This window comes from Heterodontus francisci, chromosome 38, assembly GCF_036365525.1.
Source record: "Heterodontus francisci isolate sHetFra1 chromosome 38, sHetFra1.hap1, whole genome shotgun sequence".
In the NCBI taxonomy this organism is placed as follows: Eukaryota; Metazoa; Chordata; class Chondrichthyes; order Heterodontiformes; family Heterodontidae; genus Heterodontus; species Heterodontus francisci.
The window spans coordinates 14,007,511-14,028,699 of NC_090408.1; the positions used below are offsets into that span (position 1 = coordinate 14,007,511).

The following is a 21,189-nucleotide window of genomic DNA, read 5'->3' on the forward strand; positions in this document are numbered from 1 at the left end:
CCGGCCACATTCCAATGAAGAGAAATTGAAGGCAAATCAGTAGAAAAAATAAACAATCATAAAAATTAGGAAGAATACTATTCTACAGTTCCTACCACAACTATATTTCTGGTTACTTGAAAGGGTTACAAGGTCCCAAGTGTATCTGCTAATTTTACAGAAATTAGTTCTAAAGGAAACCACCTTTCAATTTCCCCTGTTTACTTAGTTCAGCTGCACCGTGTCCACATGACAGAGTACGCAAGAAATCTGCTCTCAGGCCCTAAATAATGCTGTTATGTAACAGACCAGTCACTAGGAGGTACAAGCGTATCACATATTCCCCTTCCTCAGGGAAATGGCTGGTATCCGTGCACTGGTTTCCCTTGGGATTGGACTGATTCACCATTTGAGGAATTCATGGGGCTGGGGGCCAGAAGTCAATGTCTTATCACATCACACTGTAGCATAATAGTGAACATCCTGTACTATCTGCAGCTCAAACGCTCTACCCCATGCTGTTAAAGACCTTTTGACAGCCCTGTCTTCAAACAGTCTATGGTACCCAAACATTAATAGCTGATTATTTAAGTAAACATTATTAATCCTGGCTTTAAAAGAAACCTTTATATATTTTCATTTAAAACTTTGTTTTTATAAGAATAGGCTAGTTACTATGCTAATGGACTAACAACCAAGAGAAACCCTAACTTTGTGCGTGTAGTCTTGCTGAATGTGTCCAATAGCCTTAAATGTCATAAACAAACTGGTACTGGATCTTTCGTGTATCCTTTCAAAACTGTTTTAGACTTCAAACTGGTGCTTGGAGGCAGATACTGTAGCCTGTATTTGCCTCTACCTTTCTGTTGGGTCTCTTGCTGAGAGCTGTGTGGACTCGGCAGGCTGAATGGCCTCCTTCAGAAGGCTAATGGAATGCTATCCTTTATTATGAGAGAAATTGAAAATAAAAGTAAGGATGTTATGCTTCAGTTATACATGGCATTGCTGAGACCACATCGCGAATACTGTGTGCAGTTTTGGTCTCCTTATTTAAGGAATGATGTAAATGCGTTGGAGGCGGTTCAGAGGAGGTTTACAAGATTGATACCTGGAATGAGCGGGTTGTCTTATGAGGAAAAGTTGGACAGACTGGGCTTGTTGGAGTTTAGAAGAGTGAGGGGAGACTTGATTGAAGTTTATAAGATCCTGAACGGTCTTGACAAGGTGGAGGTGGAAAGGATGTTTCCTCTTGTGGGTGAGTCCAGAACTAGGGGGCACTGTTTTAAAATTAAGGCTCACCCTTTTAGGACCGAGATGAGGAGAAATTTTTTCTCTGAGGGTTATGTAACTTTGGAACTCTCTGCCTCAGAAGGTGGTGGAGGCGGGCTCATTGAATATTTTTATGGCAGAGGTAGATAGATTCTTGTTAGGCAAGGGAATCAAAGGTTATCGGGGTAGATGGGAGTGTGGAATTCTAAACACAAACAGATCAGCTGTGATCTTATTGAATAGTGAAGCAGGCTCGAGAAGCTGAATGGCCTACTTCTGCTCCTAATTCGTATGTCCGCATGTTCTGTGCTATAACTGTAGCAGCTGTCTAAATACGAATAAGTATATTCAAATGGAGCAATGATAACAGAGCCTTGTTATGTTTAGTTTAGAGATACAGCACTGAAACAGGCCCTTCGGCCCACCGGGTCTGTGCCGACCATCAACCACCCATCTATACTAATCCTACACTAATCCCATATTCCTACCACATCCTCACCTGTTCCTATATTTCCCTACCACCTACCTATACTAGGGGCAATATATAATGGCCAATTAACCTAGCAACTTGCAAGTCTTTGGCATGTGGGAGGAAACCGGAGCACCCGGAGGAAACCCACGCAGACACAGGGAGAACTTGCAAACTCCACACAGGCAGTACCCAGAATTGAACCCGGATCCCTGGAACTGTGAGGCTGCGGTGCTAACCACTGCGCCACTGTGCCGCCCCAAACGTTATACTTGCCATCATTGTCAGCTCAGGAATGCTGGATGCAAACAATGTTAGCTCTCGCATTGCCAGGCCAGGTGGAATGTTAAACACAATTTAAAGGGACAATGCAGGCAAAATTCATGGACAATTGTCATCGGTGTTGCTGCCTGGTCCTTTAAACTGCTCCAACTGCAGGTTTCCTGCCTCAGCAGCTTCTGTCACCAATTATCCTCTCTCCACACCCTCGCTGCCACCCCTGCCCCCTCCACCACTCACCTCCCTGGTAGCGAAATCTCAGACCACCAAAAATATGCAGATTAGCTTGGCATCAGAAACTCCACTGGAATTGGCAGTTTATCTGTCAGGACGCCACCCTGGCACTCCAATGCGGCAGAGTGGATTAACGGGGGAAATCCCAGATCACGATTTTCCATTTCAATGACATCCAAAGAATTGCAGGCTACAAGGAGTTTCATACAAAACATCTGTTCCTATTCTGCCTCAAAACTACAGCCCAAGATTATAGCAGAGGACTGAAAGACAATAATAAGCACCTACGTATCTCCCTTCACAACACTGTAGACTCATCTAATTTAATTGAATATACTTCTCATTTCGTCTAGAACATGAATTTCAAAAGACAAAGCATGTGAATTCTTTAAAGATTGTTTCCCAGAAGTGAAGAACGAAACATACCTGGGAGGACAAGGCTCAGTACCACAAGCTCGAACCATATGCGGAGGCCGTTTGAAGTTGTCACACAAACTATCATCCACACTTTCCTGTGTATATTTGTTACGACACATGACTATCGTTTCCTGTTTCCCTGGTGGTGAAAATAAACATAGAATTATTAAAGGAATCAGGAATGGCATACAGGCAGTACATGTTGATTACCTGACACTCAATGCTAAATAAGATAGGATCGTAAATAACTTCTAGATAGTATACCATAAAAACTTCCAATATAAATGATGTAAAACACATCCGCCACATTATTTACTAAATAATCCAATGCAATAAACCACATCTTCGCACGTGTTTCTTAATGACTTGAACTCTTGGGTACAATTTTTACACCATTGAGGTTCATACACTTGAAACAAAAGCCTACGAGTTGTTTCCTATTTCTCAATATCAGAGGGTGGGGAAAAATCTTCAAATTGGATTGATATTGCTCCAGGATTACTCAAGACTGATTCCTGGGATGGCAGGACTGACGTGTGAGGAGAGATTGAGTCAGTTAGGATTATATTCGCTGGAGTTCAAAAGAGTGAGGGGGGATCTCATAGAAACCTATAAAATTCTAACAGGACTTGACAGGGTAGATGCAGGAAGGATGTTCCCAATAGTGGGGTAGTCCAGAACCAGGGGTCACAGTCTAAGGATACGGGGTAAACCTTTCAGGACTGAGATGAGGAGAAATTTCTTCACCCAGAGAGTGGTGAATCTGTGGAATTCGCTACCACAGAAAGCAGTTGAGGCCAAAACATTGTATGTTTTCAAGAAGGAGTTAGATATAGCTCTTGGGTCTAAAGGGATCAAAGGGTATGGGGCGAAAGCGGGAACAGATTACTGAGTTTGATGATCAGCCATGATCCTAATGAATGGTGCAGCAGGCTCGACGGGCCGAATGGCCTACTCCAGCTCCTATTTTTTATGTTTCTATGTTTATGTTTCAACAAGATATGCTTGCAACAAGATGTGACAGGAAGGTCACTGATGCTTTATTCAACAAGTGCTGGCTGGTTCCAGGCTGTCCCCTTTGGCAGGAATCTTTTTTTTCATTTCTAAGAAAAGAATTTAAAAAAAAATCATTCTCGGTATAAGGGTTGTCATCAGCAAAGCCATCTTTTATTGCCCATTTCTTGGTGCCATTGAGAAGGTATCAGTGAGCTGCATTCTTGAACCTCTGCAGGCTGTGTGGTGAAGGTATTTCCATGGTGTTGTGAGGTAGTGAGTTCCAGGATTTTGAAGGATGGTGAAGTGCTATCTGTCCAAGTTGGGAAGGTGCGTGACACGGAGGGGAATTTGGAGGTGAAATGCCAAACTGTTATATCAAGTAACCACTTTTAGGCACGACTCCCCTCACATGATGCCCTTTGATGTCACTATAGCTGAATATGTGTCTGCATGCTGCTCACTCAGTAAGACATTAAATGACATGAATATAATTGCATGAACCCTAATCCTGGAGAAGCCTCTTACTTCACTGTCCCTCACACCCTCAATGATCTCACAGTTAATGATTTCAAAGACAGCCTCTTTCTAAGTAGCTTGGTTTAAATTGCTACAAGCCACCTCCTCTATCATAGAATAATACTCGGAGGCCATTTGGTCAATTGTGCCTGCTGTTTGAAAGAACTATCCAATTAGCCCCACTCCTCTGCTCATTCCCCATGGCCTAGCAAGCTTCTTTCTTTTCAAGTATTTATACAATTCCCTTTTGAAAGTTACTACTGAGTCTACGTCTATCGCCCTTTTGAGCCGTGGTGCATTCCAGATCATATCAACTTGCTGCGTAATTTTTTTTCCCTCATGTCACATCTGGTTCTTTTGCCAATTACGTTCAATTTGTGGCTTCTGGTTACCGAGCCTTCTGCCACTAGAAACAGTTTCTCCTTATTTATTTAATCAAAATCCTTCAAGATTTTGAACACCTCTACCAAATCTCTCTTTAACCTTCTGTGCTCGAAGGAGAACAACCCCAGTTTCTCTAGTCTCTCCACATAAATGCAAAGTTCCTCATCCCTGGTAGCATTCCTATAAATCTCTTCTTCCCCCTCTCTAAGGCCTTGACACCCTTCCTAAAGTGTGATGCATAAAAATGGCCACAATACCCTAGTGGGGCCAAAGTAGTGATTTATAAAGTTTTAGCATAATTTCCTTTTTTTGTCCTCTATGGGTGGAATTTTATGCTCTCCCCAGCAGCGGCTTTGGAGGCGGGGAGTGCACAACATAGGAACATAGGAAGATAGGAACAGGAGTAGGCCATTCAGCCCCTCCAGCCTGTCCCTCCATTCAATGAGATCATGGCTGATCCGCAGCCTAACTCCATATACCTGCCTTTGGCCCATATCCCTTAATATCTTTGCTTAACAAAAATCTATCTCAGATTTAAAATTAACAACTGTTCTAGCTTCAACTGCTGTTTGTGGGAGAGAGTTCCAAACCTCTACCACCCTTTGCGTGAAGAAGTGCTTCCTAACATCTCTCCTGAATGGTCTGGCCCTAATTTTTAGACTATGCCCCCTAGTTTTAGAACCTCCAACCAGTGGAAATAGTTTATCTTTATCTAGCCTGTATTTTCTTGTTAATATCTTGAAGACTTCAATCAGATCACCCCTTAACCTTCTAAATTCTAGCGGAAACAGGCCTAATTTGTGTAATCTTTCCTCGTAACTTAAGCCCTGTAGTCCAGGTATCATTCTTGTAAACCTACGTTGCAAACCCTCCAAGGCCATTATATCCTTCCTAAGGTGTGGTGCCCATAACTGCTCACAGTACTCCAAGTGGGGTCTAACCAGGGTTTTGTACAGCTGCAGCATAACCTCTGTGTCTTTATACTCTAATCCTCTGGATATAAAGGCTAGCATTCCATTAGCCTTTTTGATTATGCATAAAATTGGGTGAGATGGTGGCACGGTGGAACCTTCCTGCCCCAGCACCAAATGAGGCCCTTAACTCGGTAATTAACCCCCAATTAAGGGCCTCTTCTTGCTGCAGCCACAATTACCCGTGCGGCAGGCCACCCTGTTGCCACATGGAAAGTACAGCACAAAAAATCATGCAGGCTGCTTGCCGGTTCCGGAGTGGGGTTGGGGGTGTGGGGGGGGGGGGGGGGTCCTCGTTCTAAAGCACTTAGTACCTGAATGAGGGACCTGGCATTGGGAAGGGGGAAGGGCCCCGCTGAGGGCCAACCCCCTGCCCTTGCTGCCGACACCACACCCCACCCCCCCACCCCCGGATCTACCTTGAGCCTGGTTCCAGCGTTGCTCCTCGGTGTCTCGTTGCCTCCGCGGTGGCGCTGCAGCTGCCGGCCTCTGATTGGCCGGCAGATCTGCAAGGCTGTGACTTTCAGTGATGGAGTCCTAAATCCTATGGATGGCCTGTTGATGTCCCGTCAAGTGCCTGATTGTCACTAAATTTGGCGGGCCTTTTGGAAATAGGAGACGCAGGGATCTCAGTGTCGGTTTCCCCAGATGTCAAGATTCCCACCGCCAGCATAAAATTCCCCACTATGTCTCTGTTTATATAGCCAAGGATCTCTCATCCTTTTCTAGTACTTTTCTCAGCTTGTCCTACCACCTACAGAGGCTTTTGTACGTAAACCCCCAGGAATCTCTGATCCCGCACTCTATTTAAAATTGTATCATTTAGTTTATATTGCATCTCCTCATTCTTCCTACCAAAATTAATCACTTCACAATTTGTTGTGCTAAATTTCATCTGCCACATCTCTGCCCATTCTACTGGTCTGTTCACATCCTCCTGCAGCCTCTTACTCTCCTCCTCATTGTTTAGTACAGTTCCAAATTTTATCATCCTCAAACTTTGAAATTATGCATTTATCAAAAGGAGCAGTGGTCCCAACACCAAACCCTGGGGAACACCACTGCACACTCCCCTCCTGTCTGAAAAACAACCGTTCACCACTACTCTCTCCTTTTTGTCTCTTAGCCAATCTCATATCCATACAGCCACCATCCCTTTAATTCCATGGAATTCAATTTGCTAACAAGTTTATTATGTGCCTCTTAGCCAATAACAATTTGTTCATGGCAATTAAAAGCCATCTTGTCCTGTGAGCAGAAGAACATGGCGGGGGTGGGGGGAGGGGGAGGTGGTTGTGGGGGGAAGTATTAAAAGTATGTAGAGTAACCATGTACCTTGGCTGCACATCTTCAGGGGCCTGGCATGGGCTACAAATTGTGGATGCATCTTCTTTGTGTACAGCTCCTTTAACAGTCATTGCTCTGCATAAGTTACCACATCACTTCTTATTTGTACCAGTTAAGTTTGTCCTAAGTGTCCCCATTCAAACAATGCATTCTTTGCCCTACTTTTATTATAGTGGCTTTGCATCTAGGTAACAAACTTATTCTATAGTGTCCAACAGCATTAAAGCTTAAACTGGTAGCAGAGAGGACTACCTTACATGCGTGCCTGGGACAGGTGCTTGTCTTAGGGATCAGTTTTTTTTAAAATTACCTCCGCAGATTTCTTGAGAACGAACATCTTTATTCTGGTATAGTGGTCCTAGTTAATGTAGTCACCCTATTGCCATCTCCTCCCTTGCCTGACGTGCAGGTACATGTTGGGAGCATGGTAGAGAAAGTAAAGTTGGCCACCGTTTCTATAAAGTGTGGTTTTTCTCCCCTCCTGAGTCCTTCCAGTAGTGGGTCAGTAAATCAGGATCATTTCCCTCAGCAATGTTCCATTCCTCAGTAAGAGATGCAGTGGTTTTGTCAAGGTTCATCCCGAGCAGCTTGGTAACACAGGCCTCTGTGCTCTACGGTCTGTCCCAAGGAACGTATACCGAGATAAACATCAACTGCTGCTGGAGGACCATCGACTCGGTGAAAGACACTCTTTGGTCTGCCCGAAACTTGCTGGTCTTCCAGTGCAAAGAATTGTCCATGACCGAGTGTTGCAGACTGGCACATTCCAAGGTCCAGGACTACGTGCTGAGGGACGCACTAAAGCTTGGAGCAGCTGCTGCAAAGGCTCAATGGGGAAAGACCACTGTGTAAGGTCCTCCTGCCATAGTGAACCGAGGGGCTGGAACCCATGTAAAACTCCTCACGCTGTATGCACCAAAAATGTTTTTGCTGTGTAATGCAAATATACATTTTTTATAAAATGGAATGGCAAGAGTTGTGAGGCACCTCATGTTCTGTATCGAAGGAATCTGATCATTATTGCACTTTCTGAAATGTCAAATTTGAATTGTTTTGTAATGTGTTTTTTTTTACACATTTTCATGAATCAAGTATATTTTGGGAAAAAAAAGTAATATTGTTCACTAAGCAGTTACCTAGGGCTCAACAGCCCTGCTTAAATGTCTCATCATTGCATTATACAGATGACGATCAGTATTATTGTTTCCACTACTTCATTGGCTTATCTACCAATGTTGCAGTACATGTTTGAATGCAGCATCAGGTAACAGTAAAACTGAAGGTTTAATAGTGAGCATGGTAAATCTCAAAAACTTTAAGAAATATTAACCCCTTAATTGCATGGAAATAATAATTTCCAGGCTGTAATCTCTAGAGATAATATGCACCATCAGATAGATAGGATATATTGCGACCTGCTATTTTGATATTTATCAATATCAATAAACAATGAGCCCAAAAAAGGTGTGTATTTCACCTTGTGATCCATTTTAATTTTGTTTAATTCATCGTGAATTAGCGATTGCTTTACTATCTTTCTGTTACCGACAAACTAGAGGAGGAACCAAAGTCCAGAGTGCATGTCAACATTAACTTTAAAAAAAGGTAAGGCAGCATGTCCACCTGAACTCATCCAGTGAAAAACTCAGTCACATGAACCATGATCAGTCTTCGGTTCACCCCATGTCCTCTGCTAAAGAATCTGGTAGAGCCTTTACAATGAGTCTCTGCACCGATGGAGAGGAGAAGCAGCTGGGACTCACGTTCCGAATCACTACCTTCTGACCATTCCTTAAATTATACAGGTGCGGAGGTTGGGCTGCATTGCGATGCTTCCTGTGATCAAATAGTCTGCTGACATTAATTTGAGTTAATGGGCTGGATTCCAAGAGCCAGCGGTGAGCTCAAAAATGGCGGCCCACATGCCAAACAGCCGCCGCAGTCTCTCGCACAGTGGCTCATTTAAATAGCCGGGGCGGCCTGCTGGGCTGGGGGGGGCTTTCTGTCCCCGGCAATGGCGTCAGTTGTCTGTGCACAGACACTGGTGCCATTTTTAAAGGGCAGCTAGCCCTATCGGCATATTTAAATTTTTAAAGGAACCACCCCCCCCAAAATTTATCAAATAAGATTCTCACGCCCCTTTCCCACCCCCCGAATAACAATTACATTTGCTATTTGCACTTCCCATCCCCAAAACACATACCTTTTAAATCTAACCTTCCCCTCCCAGACTGCACAAAGTTCCCACCATCCCCGACACTCATTACATTTATTTGACCCCACCCCCCTCAACTCCATCCCCTCCCCCCCATCGCACTGGAAATCTTAACTCCTCCCCTCTCCCCACTCGTGTCACACCGGCTTTGCCCAAACAGGGAGTGAAGGTATGGCAGTGCCGGCCACTGCACTGAGGATTGCAGAGGGCCCGGAGGATTGAAGGTAAGTTTATGTTAATGTACTCATTTTGTTGATTTAAATATGTCGATGCAGGTTTCATCACCCAGCGGCGTGGGGGCTGCCACGGAGCCTCGACGCCACTGGGAGGATCAGGCCGGGCCCTCTCAGTGTCAAGCTCCCTGGTGGGCCTCTGTCACAACCATCTTCTGCCCACCCCCGATGTCATGGGCTTGGTAAAATCCAGCCCAATGCTTCTGCTAAAGCAATGGAAAGAAGAAATTATTGTACACTAGTGCCATCTAGCATAGTTTCAGGACTGAAGAGAATTAAGAGCTCAACAACAAGTTATTAAAAAGAAATACCTCTTAAACATGAAGCTGAGCATGGAGTGAAACCTTCATATTCCCAGTCAAAATGTTCTTCCATCTCATTGTCATCACGATCATAGTGAGCCACCTCTGATTCATATGTAGCAGTAGTACCATCACACGGCACAGAGTAACAAGCTTGCTCAGTGGGTGGCTTGTCTTCTTCACATTCCTCATCTGGAAGCTCCTCCACTGTTTGAGAAAATGAAAGCAGAACACGGCACTTGACTATTCGCGCTTGTTTGCCAATTCCACATGAAGTACTGCATTGTGACCAGGGCTCAGGAATAAACCTGTGAATGTACAAAAAGGTAATCACTATTACTGTCCAAAGTGCAGCTTGTAAATTACACTTTATAATACTTATGCCCCCTGCCACCTCACACAAGTTATCAAAGCCCCACAAGATTTTGACAAGTGACAGTCTGAGGTCAGCCAATGATCTCATGGTGCTGCTTTCTGGTTGGCAGTAACACCTCATTGAACCTCTCTTCACCCTTTTCATTTCCTAGAGCCTGTGGCTGATTCATCTCCTGCATGGTGTTGCCACAATTTCTGATGTTTGTCATGAGTTTCTGGTAGCAGATGCTAGGCCAAAGCCAAGTTGAGAAATGTGCCTCTGAAATTATGATTAAGGTAAATTGTTGGGGCATTGACACCTCTCTTGAAGTTGCAGAGAGAGGAGCCTGATAAGAGCTGCTTACAATAACCTTCATCCTAATCTGTTCTTTACCTAAAATGCAACTGCTTTAGGCACAATTTCCCAACAGCTTGATCAGTACAACAAACAGATTTTGCTGGAGAAAGAGGGATGAGGATAACAGCATTCACTGTCATTTATGTGCAAATCAGACAGCAACTTCCAGTGATGTACACAGTTGAACACAGAAATCCGGAATCTGGTATCCAAGATACATTGCTGATCCAAAAGGTGTGTGGAAAAAGCATCTCACTGTCCTGGCTCCCCATTCAAATGTATTGAATGGTATGAAGTCCCTGTACTAACATTAGATACAAACTAAAATTGCCACAGAAAGTTAGAGCTTGTCCATTTCAGTCTAAGTACTCTTTTAATGGCCTGGTAAGTCCTAATTAATGCAAAACAACCCCTTTGGCACTGAAAATTAACTTTAACAATCGTGGAATCTCATTCCTTCAGCTTTTAGTTATTGTTGATCTTTATTTTTTTTTAAAAATATATATATATTTAACTTTTATTTCTGACTTTATCTTTGTTAATCCAGTCTTTGTTTCCCTCACTTTAATTTGACATTGAGTTCACTATTTTACCTCTCACTTCCTTGTTCAAACTCTGCACTACTCATTAACAGTTCTTCAGTCTGATTGGTTAATGAGACACAAGCTTGTCCTTTTACCTTTGCACTAGATTGCGGTATGTTGTAACTTTGCAGTCCTGCTCCCTGTACTTACAATATGTCGCACAATAGATTCAACACTTTATTATTGAAACTACTGAATTAAGTCTCTGTTGCACAAAGCAAATGTTAATTTTTGAAAAGGAACCATCCAGAAAAATGGGGCCAAATACTATACATATTTTCACCTCCTCAAAAAATCCTTCCGGCTCAATAAAATACTTTTATGGCATTCAATTGTACAAAATCACGCAACAAAAGTACATTCTTGGTAAAGTAGAGGCGATCCACTAGGACTAGGACAAAGGATTGTGAAATACAACTTCTGAAAGTTAAACATCGTCAATGTTCCGTAATGTAAATCTTCAAGATTTTGACAAATGGATCTGGATTAGCTCCACTGTGTCTAAAAACAGCCCACCAAAATTCTCAGGAATGCATTCTTGTTACTTCTACACTCAGCCCTTATTACCATCACTCACTCTTATTCATTATGTCTTTCCTTAAATCAGTCAATGGCTGTTCTTAATATTTAACTTACTTTGATGCACGGTGAAGGTTTGCTGGCACATTAAAGCTCATTCACCATAAGATCTCGAGATGATGGAATGTTTAAGCTACTGAACTACATGTCACTTCTGCACTACAGACATTATTTCCCATGGGAGTCACAATCTGATGCACAGCTCAGTGCCAACTGCCTGTAATTCTGTTGTGAGCAGACCGTTAGAAAACATTTTCATACTTAAAAGATTAAAAAGCAATGGCTCAATTTTCCTCTTTGAATCCTTGCTTGTTGCACAGCAGGGACAACGCACTGGTCGGACTTTGCACCGGGATTGGGGATTGCAAATATGAGAGGCCTATAACTGAACATGGAACAAGTCCTTGTATTGATTATGCTGTGCCTGACCTGAGAGACAACAGTTGATACGTTGAGGCCAAAGTGTTAAAGTATACAATAGCATGCTTTACATTGAGGAGCATCAAGATTGGCCAAAAGATTGTCAATTCATATGTTGGTTCAGCTCTTTAGCTATTCAACTATTTCTTCTGCCAGACATTTGTTACACTGAAACTTGCCCCTCGACTTTCTTTGGGTTTTCGGACTGGAATGTTCACCTCAGCCAACAATGGAGAAAGAGCAGTGCGTTATACAGAGTATCTGGACCTGCGTGAACAGGACAAGCAACTGTGTGTCTCCTTAACCAATCAGATTGCAGAATCGTTAATGAGCAGCACAGAGTCTGAACCAGGAAGTGTCAGCTAGCGTATTTACTTCAACATTAAATTAGGTAGAGAAAGCAAAATTCAGGTATACATAAATTCTCAACGAGTCAATTTGACATCCTGGTTACAAATGCATAAATTGACAGCATTTGGTCTTCTATAGCTTCAACTCTATATCTAATAAAGATCAGAGTGCATTTCTGCACATTTCTGAATGTAGCTTCTGATTAAATCTTTGTCTGATTTTAAGAATGCAATAAGCTTATCCATGTTTTCAACAGAATACAGAACAAGGATGTAATAAACAGCTTTGGAGGCCTGAAGAGGAACATCATTACACTGAAACAGCGTTTTCTGAAAAATGGAATATTCAATTACGAATCAGAATCACCCCTCATCAATAAATATCAACTTGAAGTAAAACAAAACAATTGCCTTAAATTCCAAAAGTAACAGATTATTGGAAGTAAAAATGATGGACTGAATTTTCCCAGTCCTCCAATTGCAGGCTTGGAGGTGGAGGGGCCGGGAAAACAGGGGGGAGCCGTGTCGGGACAGTTCCCTGACGCATTCCCACCAGCAGAGAGGTTTCCCATTGGCGGGCCGAGACCTGGATCGGCTGCTCACACCACAGAGGCAGGCAGTCAATTAAGCTGATTGCACACAGAATTAAATTCGATTTTGTGGGCACACTGGCATTTTGCTGCTGGTGCAGTGGCCCCTGCTGCACGCAAAGGCCACCATCTCATAGAGGGGGCTGGATTTCAGAGCTGGAGGTTCCATGCCACAATGATGGGGCCACAAGCAAGATAGGCTGCTTCCGTGGCTCACATGATGCAGCTGGTGGGGGGGGGGTCTTTCCCTCTGCTTCGAGGGGTCTAACAACTTTGCCCCTAATAATATTAACTTTAAATACATGCCTCCGAGGACGCCTCCTTGTTAAGGCGCCCACCTCTCCTGGTGGGGCTGCTGAGGCTCCAGAGCTGCCAGCCTCTGATTGGGTTGGCAACAGAGAGCCTTCCCACTGCCCTTTATAGGATGGCGTGGAGGTGGAGGTGGCTGATTGGGAGGTTTCTTCCAGGAAGATTGTGCCATTGGACGCACTGCCGGTAAATGCAGACTCGGAACTGCCGTTTGATTATTACACCAAGGTCCCGAAGCTGTGGGAAAATCCAGCCCGATGTTTAATCCTCAAAGACCAGTATATAATTGTACAAATTGCAGACCATTAGACCATGCTGCACAAGTTCAATTTTTTATGAGACTCAAAGGTGTCCATTAAACAAATACTGCATTAAGCATAATGTGAAAATGAGAACCCATGAACTCACGTTGGCTCCTCAGATGCAGCTCTAGGTTCCAGCAGTTCCTGTGCTTGCTTAATCCAGGGTACTTTAGCTTCCACAGGAAGTTTTTCTGGAAATACCACACATATATCAAACCCATGGGTCCCCAGACGCATTCAAAACAATAATTACATTGTACTATTCAATTAAAAATTCCTTTCTGTCAGTTTAATCATGTTAGTTCCCCAATTGACGTCCTCAAAATGTTACAGTGCATTTTAAATCAAACAGTTACACAGCCTACTGAGACATTTTCTAGGATAACATGAGTTAATATTCCCATGGGATAGTTATTATCCATAGAACAAGGAGCGCTGAGACTTCTTTTACCCCCCCCTCTGGACTCTGATTATCATTTCTTTGACTAGTCCTCTGGGCTCTCTAATAATCGTAGTTCATTTATCTCACCCTAAAAGCAGCTCAGTAGGATACCAGTGGCATATTTACTGAATCACACAGATAACGCTAGAGGCCTTGCAGTTACACTCATACAAATGCATCATACATCCATATGGAATTCCTGCCTTCAGTATATAATAAGAATTGTGCTTCGATTAAAAAATTGCAAAGGTCATTGCATCATGTAAAAAGGGTGGGAGAAACCAGGTGACTATAGACCTGTCAGTTCAATATCAATTGTAGGGAAGTTAATGGAATTTATCATTAAAGACAGAGAGACAGAGCACTAGGACAGCTATCGGTTGATCAAAGAGGGCCAGCATGGAATTGTGAAGGGTAGGACGTGTCTGACCAAACTAGTTGATTTTTTGAGGAGGTCACTAGGAGGTGGACTTTAAAGTGTCTAATGATGTTAAAACAGAAAATGCTAGAAATACGCAGCAGGTCAGGCAGCATCCATGGAGAAAAGAAAGAGTTAACAGGCAGGATTTTCTGTAGGAGGTGAGGCTTCCGGCACCGGGTCGAAAATGTGGGGGAGCCCTGGAGCTTTTTTTACATGTGTTTTTACATCGAAGTTTCATGAGCCACGGTCCCTGTCCCTTTAAAGATGGGGATCCCACGTCCATGAGCTACCAGCCAATCAGAGGGCTGGCAGCTCAGCAGTATCGGCAATGCCACTGCGAGCAGTGGCCACTGCCAGTACTGCAGAGGCCTTGGACCCAGGGCCAGCACTGGAACCCAGGAGCACTGTGAGGTGAGGCAAGGTTGCTGGGGCCAGTCTGGAAGGCCGAGGGGAGGGGTGGCGAGGGGGAGATCGTGCAGTCCAGGGGGAAGGGTGTCCCGGGGTGGGGTGGTGAAGTGGTTCCAGGCAGGGGTCCTCCGTGGGCCACAGATTGGCCATGGAGCAACGACCCCTCCCTCCTAACCCCACAGGGAGGGCGCCTCGTTTTACAAGGTGCACTCCCCATTTGGCAGAGGCCCCTCTGCAACTGGTAAGATCCCAGCGGCAGTGGGAAGAGGCCCTTAATTTGCTGTTAATAGGCCTTTAAAGGCCTCAATTGGCCTCTGGGCTGGAAGGCCGTCAGCGGCCTATCCCACCCCAGTAAGATTGCTTAGCGACGGGCCTCTGCCCCCGTCACAATTCTCTGTGACCCCCAACTTCAGCCCCTCCTGAGGGGGTGCACATAAAATCCAGCCCAACATTTCAGGTCAATGACCCTGCGTCAGAACTCAAATTCTGACCAGAGTGGACCAGGATGGCTTCTATCTTGCTGATGTTGAAACAGCGTGAAGGGAATTGGGAAGTCAAAAGTAGCAGAGGAGAGGTAAAGTTAGGTGATAATGGCATGCAGATTGCTGCTGACAGAATATTTACAGATGATGTTGCTGAGGGATAGCATATAGATAACACTTTAAAAAAAAAACAATTAGCTGGTGGCCCTTAATGGACAAAATTACTAAAAACATTGCTGTTGGATCTTAGTATTTAATTGTACACAAGATTACAATATTTAATGATTCCCAACAATGGGAAGAAATTATTTCTCTCATTTAGCAGATTGTGGAGGAATAGAGTTGCCATACAGACAGCAATGAAGGCATTTTGTTATAAAGTTACCTTTTGTTTTATAACATGGAATTGGCACAGTGCACTCCTCCTTTATATGCGGTTTCAGCTGTGAGTTACAGCCCCCAGTATGTTGTCCTCGGTAGTCTATACATAGTACCACTCTGTAACGCAGGCCTCGACCACATGTTACTGTGCACTGTAAGAAAACACAGAGATTCTTACCAGCTTCTTGTTCACAAAGAGTGTATATCAGCCGTTAAAACAATCTTGTTGTTTTTCATTTACACTACAAAAAAGGATATTTCAGTACAGTTTTACAGTTTTATATTATACATGTTACAATCAGCTGTGAAACAACTTAAGTTTGCATTTTTATCCTCTCTCCAAAATACTTATATTAACATTAAACTAAGGCTCACTTTATTGACTGTCCATTTCTTACAGTTATCAACATTTTATAATAGAAATGAAGTACTGGTTTTAATCATTCAAAATGTGAGCTCAGATTTTACCACTGGAGAACTTTAACACTGGCAGAAAGCCAAATGGGATATCACCGGCATATAAATAACACCAGTTGGAAAATTTGAGCTGTTAACAGATGTAATTTATGCCGGGATAACTGATTAACCAGCAAAATTATACAGTAAAGAGCTAAAAAAAAACTCGTCTTACTGGTGACCATTCCATGGCAATCCATTTTGGGCAGTCAAAAAGGTTGCAGTTTTGAATTACTGTAGGTTTAAATGCGTACATGCACTTCCACTCCTCTACTGGAATAATTTCACCGTACATATTCTCTTCAACACAAGGAACACTTCGGGTTTGTACTCCACCTCCACAGAAAACCGAACACGCAGTCCAAGGGTTGTTTTCCCAGCTGGTAAAATAAAACATGGTCTGATAAACATCATCAGAATAAATTTAACGTGTAATAGAAGACCTTCCCTGATATTACTCATTGGGAGGCAAAACCTGGAGTACATTTTCTGATGATCACTGCAGATCTGGTGCAACCAGAATGCAACAGTGCCTCACCTATTGCAGTAATAAAGCAAATTCACTAAGGCAATACGTCACATAACTGATGTCAGGTTAAAAAGTATAAAACGTTTACTGAAAAGATATGAGCTTTTCAGTGAGAATATTTGTAAAACTAATTTACTTACCACCTCACAAACTTTAACTTTAAGGCTTATTCTGAGATGCTGTTTCCAGCAAAGCATCTTGTTCAATGGGGGCAGAGTTTTGAGCAGCCGTTTGAAGTGCGAATGGTAGCGTAGGGGGACGGAGAATTGTGTCAGAAGCATCTGCTCAGAAATCTGCCATCGTGACATCAGTTCCAGATTTAGTCAGCGGCGGGAAAGCACCAAGGTGGTATAGCCACCCCAACACGATTGGAATGTATTTTAAATTGCTGAGCAGTTAATTTCAAGGCATTTGCATATAATTCATTTCGATTTAATGGGGTGGGGGGGCTTGGGATTGGGATTATATGGACGGCGGGCAGCCCTCATGTGCCTTCAGGTTCACGACCGTTGAAAGCTGGTGACACTGAGGCAAGGCCTGAGTGATGTGACAGGTAGGCAGCCATGGGCAGCACCGCATAGGGGTACAGGGGGGTACGGAGGCCATTTTTGGACTGTAGTGCTGTGCGCTCTGCAAGGGGGGCTGGGGTCTTGGGGGCTCTGCAAGGGGGGGGGTGCAGAGTCTTGGGTGCTCAGCAAGGGGCAGCACTTGAGTTTGAGTGGCTGTTTTGGGTGAACGAACTTTTGGGTGAGATGTGCGGTTGCCAATACTGCTGGATGAGAGGGTTGGCCATCAGCACGGGTGGGCAGTGAGGGCCATCAGGGATTCTGTCGGGAAAAATAGCAACTGTTCAGTTGCCAGGACAGGATCGGCTCTGCCTCGACAGCGTTCTGGAGGCCCACTGGTCACCTTGCATGAATCTCATACACCCTGTCTTTCTGGATCCCTGTGGTGTAATGCAGTGGCTCTGACAGAGGGAGGGTCAAGAGGCAACTGCGCCAGCCCTTGAAGCTCCAGACGAGAGCAGCAGCAGCCAGCCATGTCAAAAAGGGCCCACCTGAACAGAGAGTGTAGCAGGCTCGACTCAGTTACCTCTAAATGTCTGAGGGGCATTGTCAGCTAAGACTGCACCTCTCCGGGGAAGCTGTCACTGACTTATGTAACCTGCTGCAGGATGAGTTGCGATCTGTGGGATTTGGGGGTGGCCCTGAAGATCACTGTGGCACTGAACTTTTACGTATCTGGATCATTCCTGGAATCCACCAGGGACACCGCTGCAATAAGGAGCTGACCAATGCAATGTTCAAGAGAGCCGTCGACTATGCGTGTCACTGGACCGAGTGCAAGGTGTGATAGATTGCATGCATGTGGCCATCAAAGCTCCCACAGACCAGCCAGCCACATTCATCAACAGCAAAGGCTTTCATTCCATCAACGTTCAACTGGTATGTAACCACTGAAAGTGTTTCCTGCAGTTATGTGCCCACTTCCTGGGAAGCAGCCACGATGCCTACGTACTTCAACAGTTCCAGCTGCCACAGTTTTTCAGGCTCCCTGCTCACTTTCAGGGACAGATTCTCAGTGACAAGAGCTACCCATTGAAGACTTGGATTCTCAAGCCTGTGAGAGACCCTCACAATGCAGTGGAGGAGTGGTTACAAACGTGCCACGGCCCCAGAAGATCAACCATTGAGCAGGCCATTGGGCTGCTGAAGATGAGATCCTGCTGCCCAGATTGATCCAGTGAAGCCCTGCAGTATGGCCCTAACTGGTGGTCTGCTGTACACCACACAGTCTAGCACTGCAGAGTGGGGAAGCCTTGCAATTTATATCCATCATGCTTAAGTTTGTACTTCTATGTTCCGATTGTCAAAATGGAGGAGAGAGGTCAGGTGGGACAGCAATCTGAAAAGGGTCTAGCTTTAGGACCCAGGAAACCCTTATCCAACCTGCCTGGACTTGACACTCTATCTGTTTGAGGGTACAGCCTGTATTTTTACACAGCTGCCATGTGCTGCCTTCCCTGAGAGCTCACTGCAAGAAGCCATAGCCTGCCTGAAGCCTCTCTAAGGCTTCTCTTCTTTTTCAACAAGAAAAATTAAAAGGAGCCACACTTTGGAAAATCCAGAAAGAGAAATCAACAAGACAAGCTGCAGAAACAGCAGGAAAGTCTACCAGTTTCCTCTCCATCCAAAAGAAGGTGACTTCAGCAATCTAATTGCCTCTATTTATATCGAAGAGTGCCAGAAGAAGAAAAATTGAGTTATTCAATTGAGTTATTCTCAGCGACTTCTTCCTCTACCTAGCATTTCTAATCGGTGAACTCCAATTTTTGGACTTTTTCTGCTAATTTAACGGACACTAGTTTTAACTGAAATTCATGGTAGTTTAAGTTTCTATTTAGTAAATGTCCTTGCCTTTTTATGCCTTTAACCTTTCCCTAAATGTTTGTAAGCGTGTGGCAAAGTTAAATCCCTTCCCGAGTTTAAGAGTGTGTTAATAAACCTGACTTTTTTGTTTTAACTTTAAAAACCATATTGTTGATGCAGTCATTTATTATTAGGGTTTAAGGGAAGGAAGACATTTTCAATCAATAATCTATTTACGGACTGGTGATTGAAAAAACAGAGAAATTTGTTCACAGAAAAAAACAGATAAACTACCTGTTCATAACTGCTTGAACAAATGAACTTTACATTGTCATGCAGACCCCCGACCTGCCAAGACTGAGGCATGTTAATTTTGTCACATGAGCATTGATTTGAAAACTGTTTCTGAAGTGAAGAAAGGACTTGTTTGAAAAAAATCACCAGGACCTTGGCTGGAAACACATTTGCATATTAACAGACAGTGCTTATGGAGACAAAGGGGTTATTTCCCTTATCCAATTTAACCCACAATGGACTTTGAGCCCCAGACATTGAAGGTGAGGGAGCTCAAATTTCAGGGTGACTGCTGGGATGGCCGAATCCACAAACAGACGTTGTCAGACCAGCTGGTCACATGACTAGCATGCTTGACAACCTGGTTTTTCTGAATTATACAAACAGTTCTGAAAAAAGAGTGTCTGTTTGCTCCTGGACTGAAAAGACCTCGCCGGGCTGGCTCATCACAGCCTCTCCTGTCTGCTCCCATCTTTTTCTCATGGAACTCCAAATCCACTGGAGACACATGAACCCCAAGAGAGAAATGTCTCCTACAGTGAACAAGGTTTAAAACGAATACTGGGCCCCAATGAAAAACAAAATCTACCTACAATCAAGGACTCTACAGTGAGTTCAAAGATCGATAACAAAAACCCTCTTCAGAGATTGCCTCAAACTTTTCCACTTTATTTCTTCTGCTCTGTTGTGTCTCTATCTGCATGTGTGTATCGTGTGTGCATGCTAGTGTGGGGGCGTTGTGAATCTGTAGGCATTAACCAAATTAGAGTTTAAGTTTAATAAATTTCAACCTTTCTTTTTTAAACCTAAGAAAACCTGTTAGTGCTGATTTCTTTGCCTTATAATTGGAAAGCAGTGAACAAGGATTCACCAATGGGGAACTAAAAATACGGTATGTTTAAAATAAAACCCTGTGACGGTAAGACCAGGTGAAGGCTGAGAGGGAACTCTAGACGCCTTTCTCACCGGATCGTAACAATATGAAGTATCACATGTCAGATATCAAATGCCCATGAACCCCCAAGTGTGTCTAGGTGTTTTTCTTTATCTATGTTTAAGAGTGCTTCTATGTGGTGTGAACCCAGCACTAGCTGCTGGCTGGAGGCAGGCTGCACCTTGGCCTGTGATGACTTTGACAGCTATCCCCTGGCTGCCTCAGACCTGGAGGGTCCCGGCTGCCTGAGGGTTTCCTGACACAGCTACTGGTACTGGTAGAGGGGCTGAGGAGCTGCTGTCCACACTAAGAGCACCCTGAGGGGAGTCCCCAGCTGTAGGAATCAGCCTCTCCTCCTCCCTTTCAACGCTCACTTGATTCTCCCTACTCACCAGAGAAGGGAAAGGGGCTGGAGAAGACTCCAGGTGCCTTGTCCTTTTCTTGCCTTGCCACTGCTGCATTGAGCTCATGGCCAAGGCGACAGTGTGCAGGTCTGTGTGCATCTGTGGGATCTGGTTCTCCATGAGGGTCACTAACGTCTCGATGGAGGAAGCCATACGCTCACATGCCTGAGCCACGGCAGCACTCGTGACATGGATGGACTCCTCCATTGTCTACTCATGGCTGTGCATGGCCTCTGGCATCTCCGCCAGATGTTGCCATACATCTCTCTGAAACTCCGGCATGCCCTGTGCTGTTGAAACCAGAGGCTCGTCACCAGCCTGGGGCTCAGCATGGGTCTGGCCACTTACAGTCCTCCGACTATTGGAGGCCTTGGCTGTATCAGCCTCAGTCAGTTGCCGGGCCCCTGTGTAGTGCTCTCATCAGCTGATGACTCTGATTCTACAGCCGAGCGAAATCCCACCGAGGTGAAAGTATCTGCGCTGGTGGAAGGTGCAGAAGAGTCATGAGTGCTCCTCCTCGTCAGAGGTGGATGTCTGACCCCTTTCTGGTTGAGTCTCCTGTGGATGCCAGCCTGCATGAAAGAATTAAAACATGTGTGGGTTAGTCTGTGC

The 21,189-nt window shown here is 44.3% G+C and overlaps 1 protein-coding gene across 5 annotated transcripts in view; it reads right to left on the bottom strand.

Annotated features, from left to right (window-relative positions):
* Positions 1–21,189, bottom strand: part of adamtsl3 (ADAMTS-like 3) — a 723,872-nt gene that overhangs the window by 172,334 nt on the left and 530,349 nt on the right. For all 5 annotated transcript variants that reach the window (XR_010969700.1, XR_010969699.1, XM_068017734.1 and 2 more), the window contains exons 13-17: positions 16,223–16,427; positions 15,596–15,743; positions 13,564–13,648; positions 9,621–9,919; positions 2,657–2,786 (exon numbers count right to left, since the gene is read on the bottom strand). Coding sequence is in view for 3 of the 5 variants with exons in the window: in XM_068017734.1 (XP_067873835.1) it covers positions 2,657–2,786; positions 9,621–9,919; positions 13,564–13,648; positions 15,596–15,743; positions 16,223–16,427 (867 nt within the window). In the remaining 2 variants the exon portion in view is untranslated. The remainder of the gene's footprint in view (positions 1–2,656; positions 2,787–9,620; positions 9,920–13,563; positions 13,649–15,595; positions 15,744–16,222; positions 16,428–21,189) is intronic.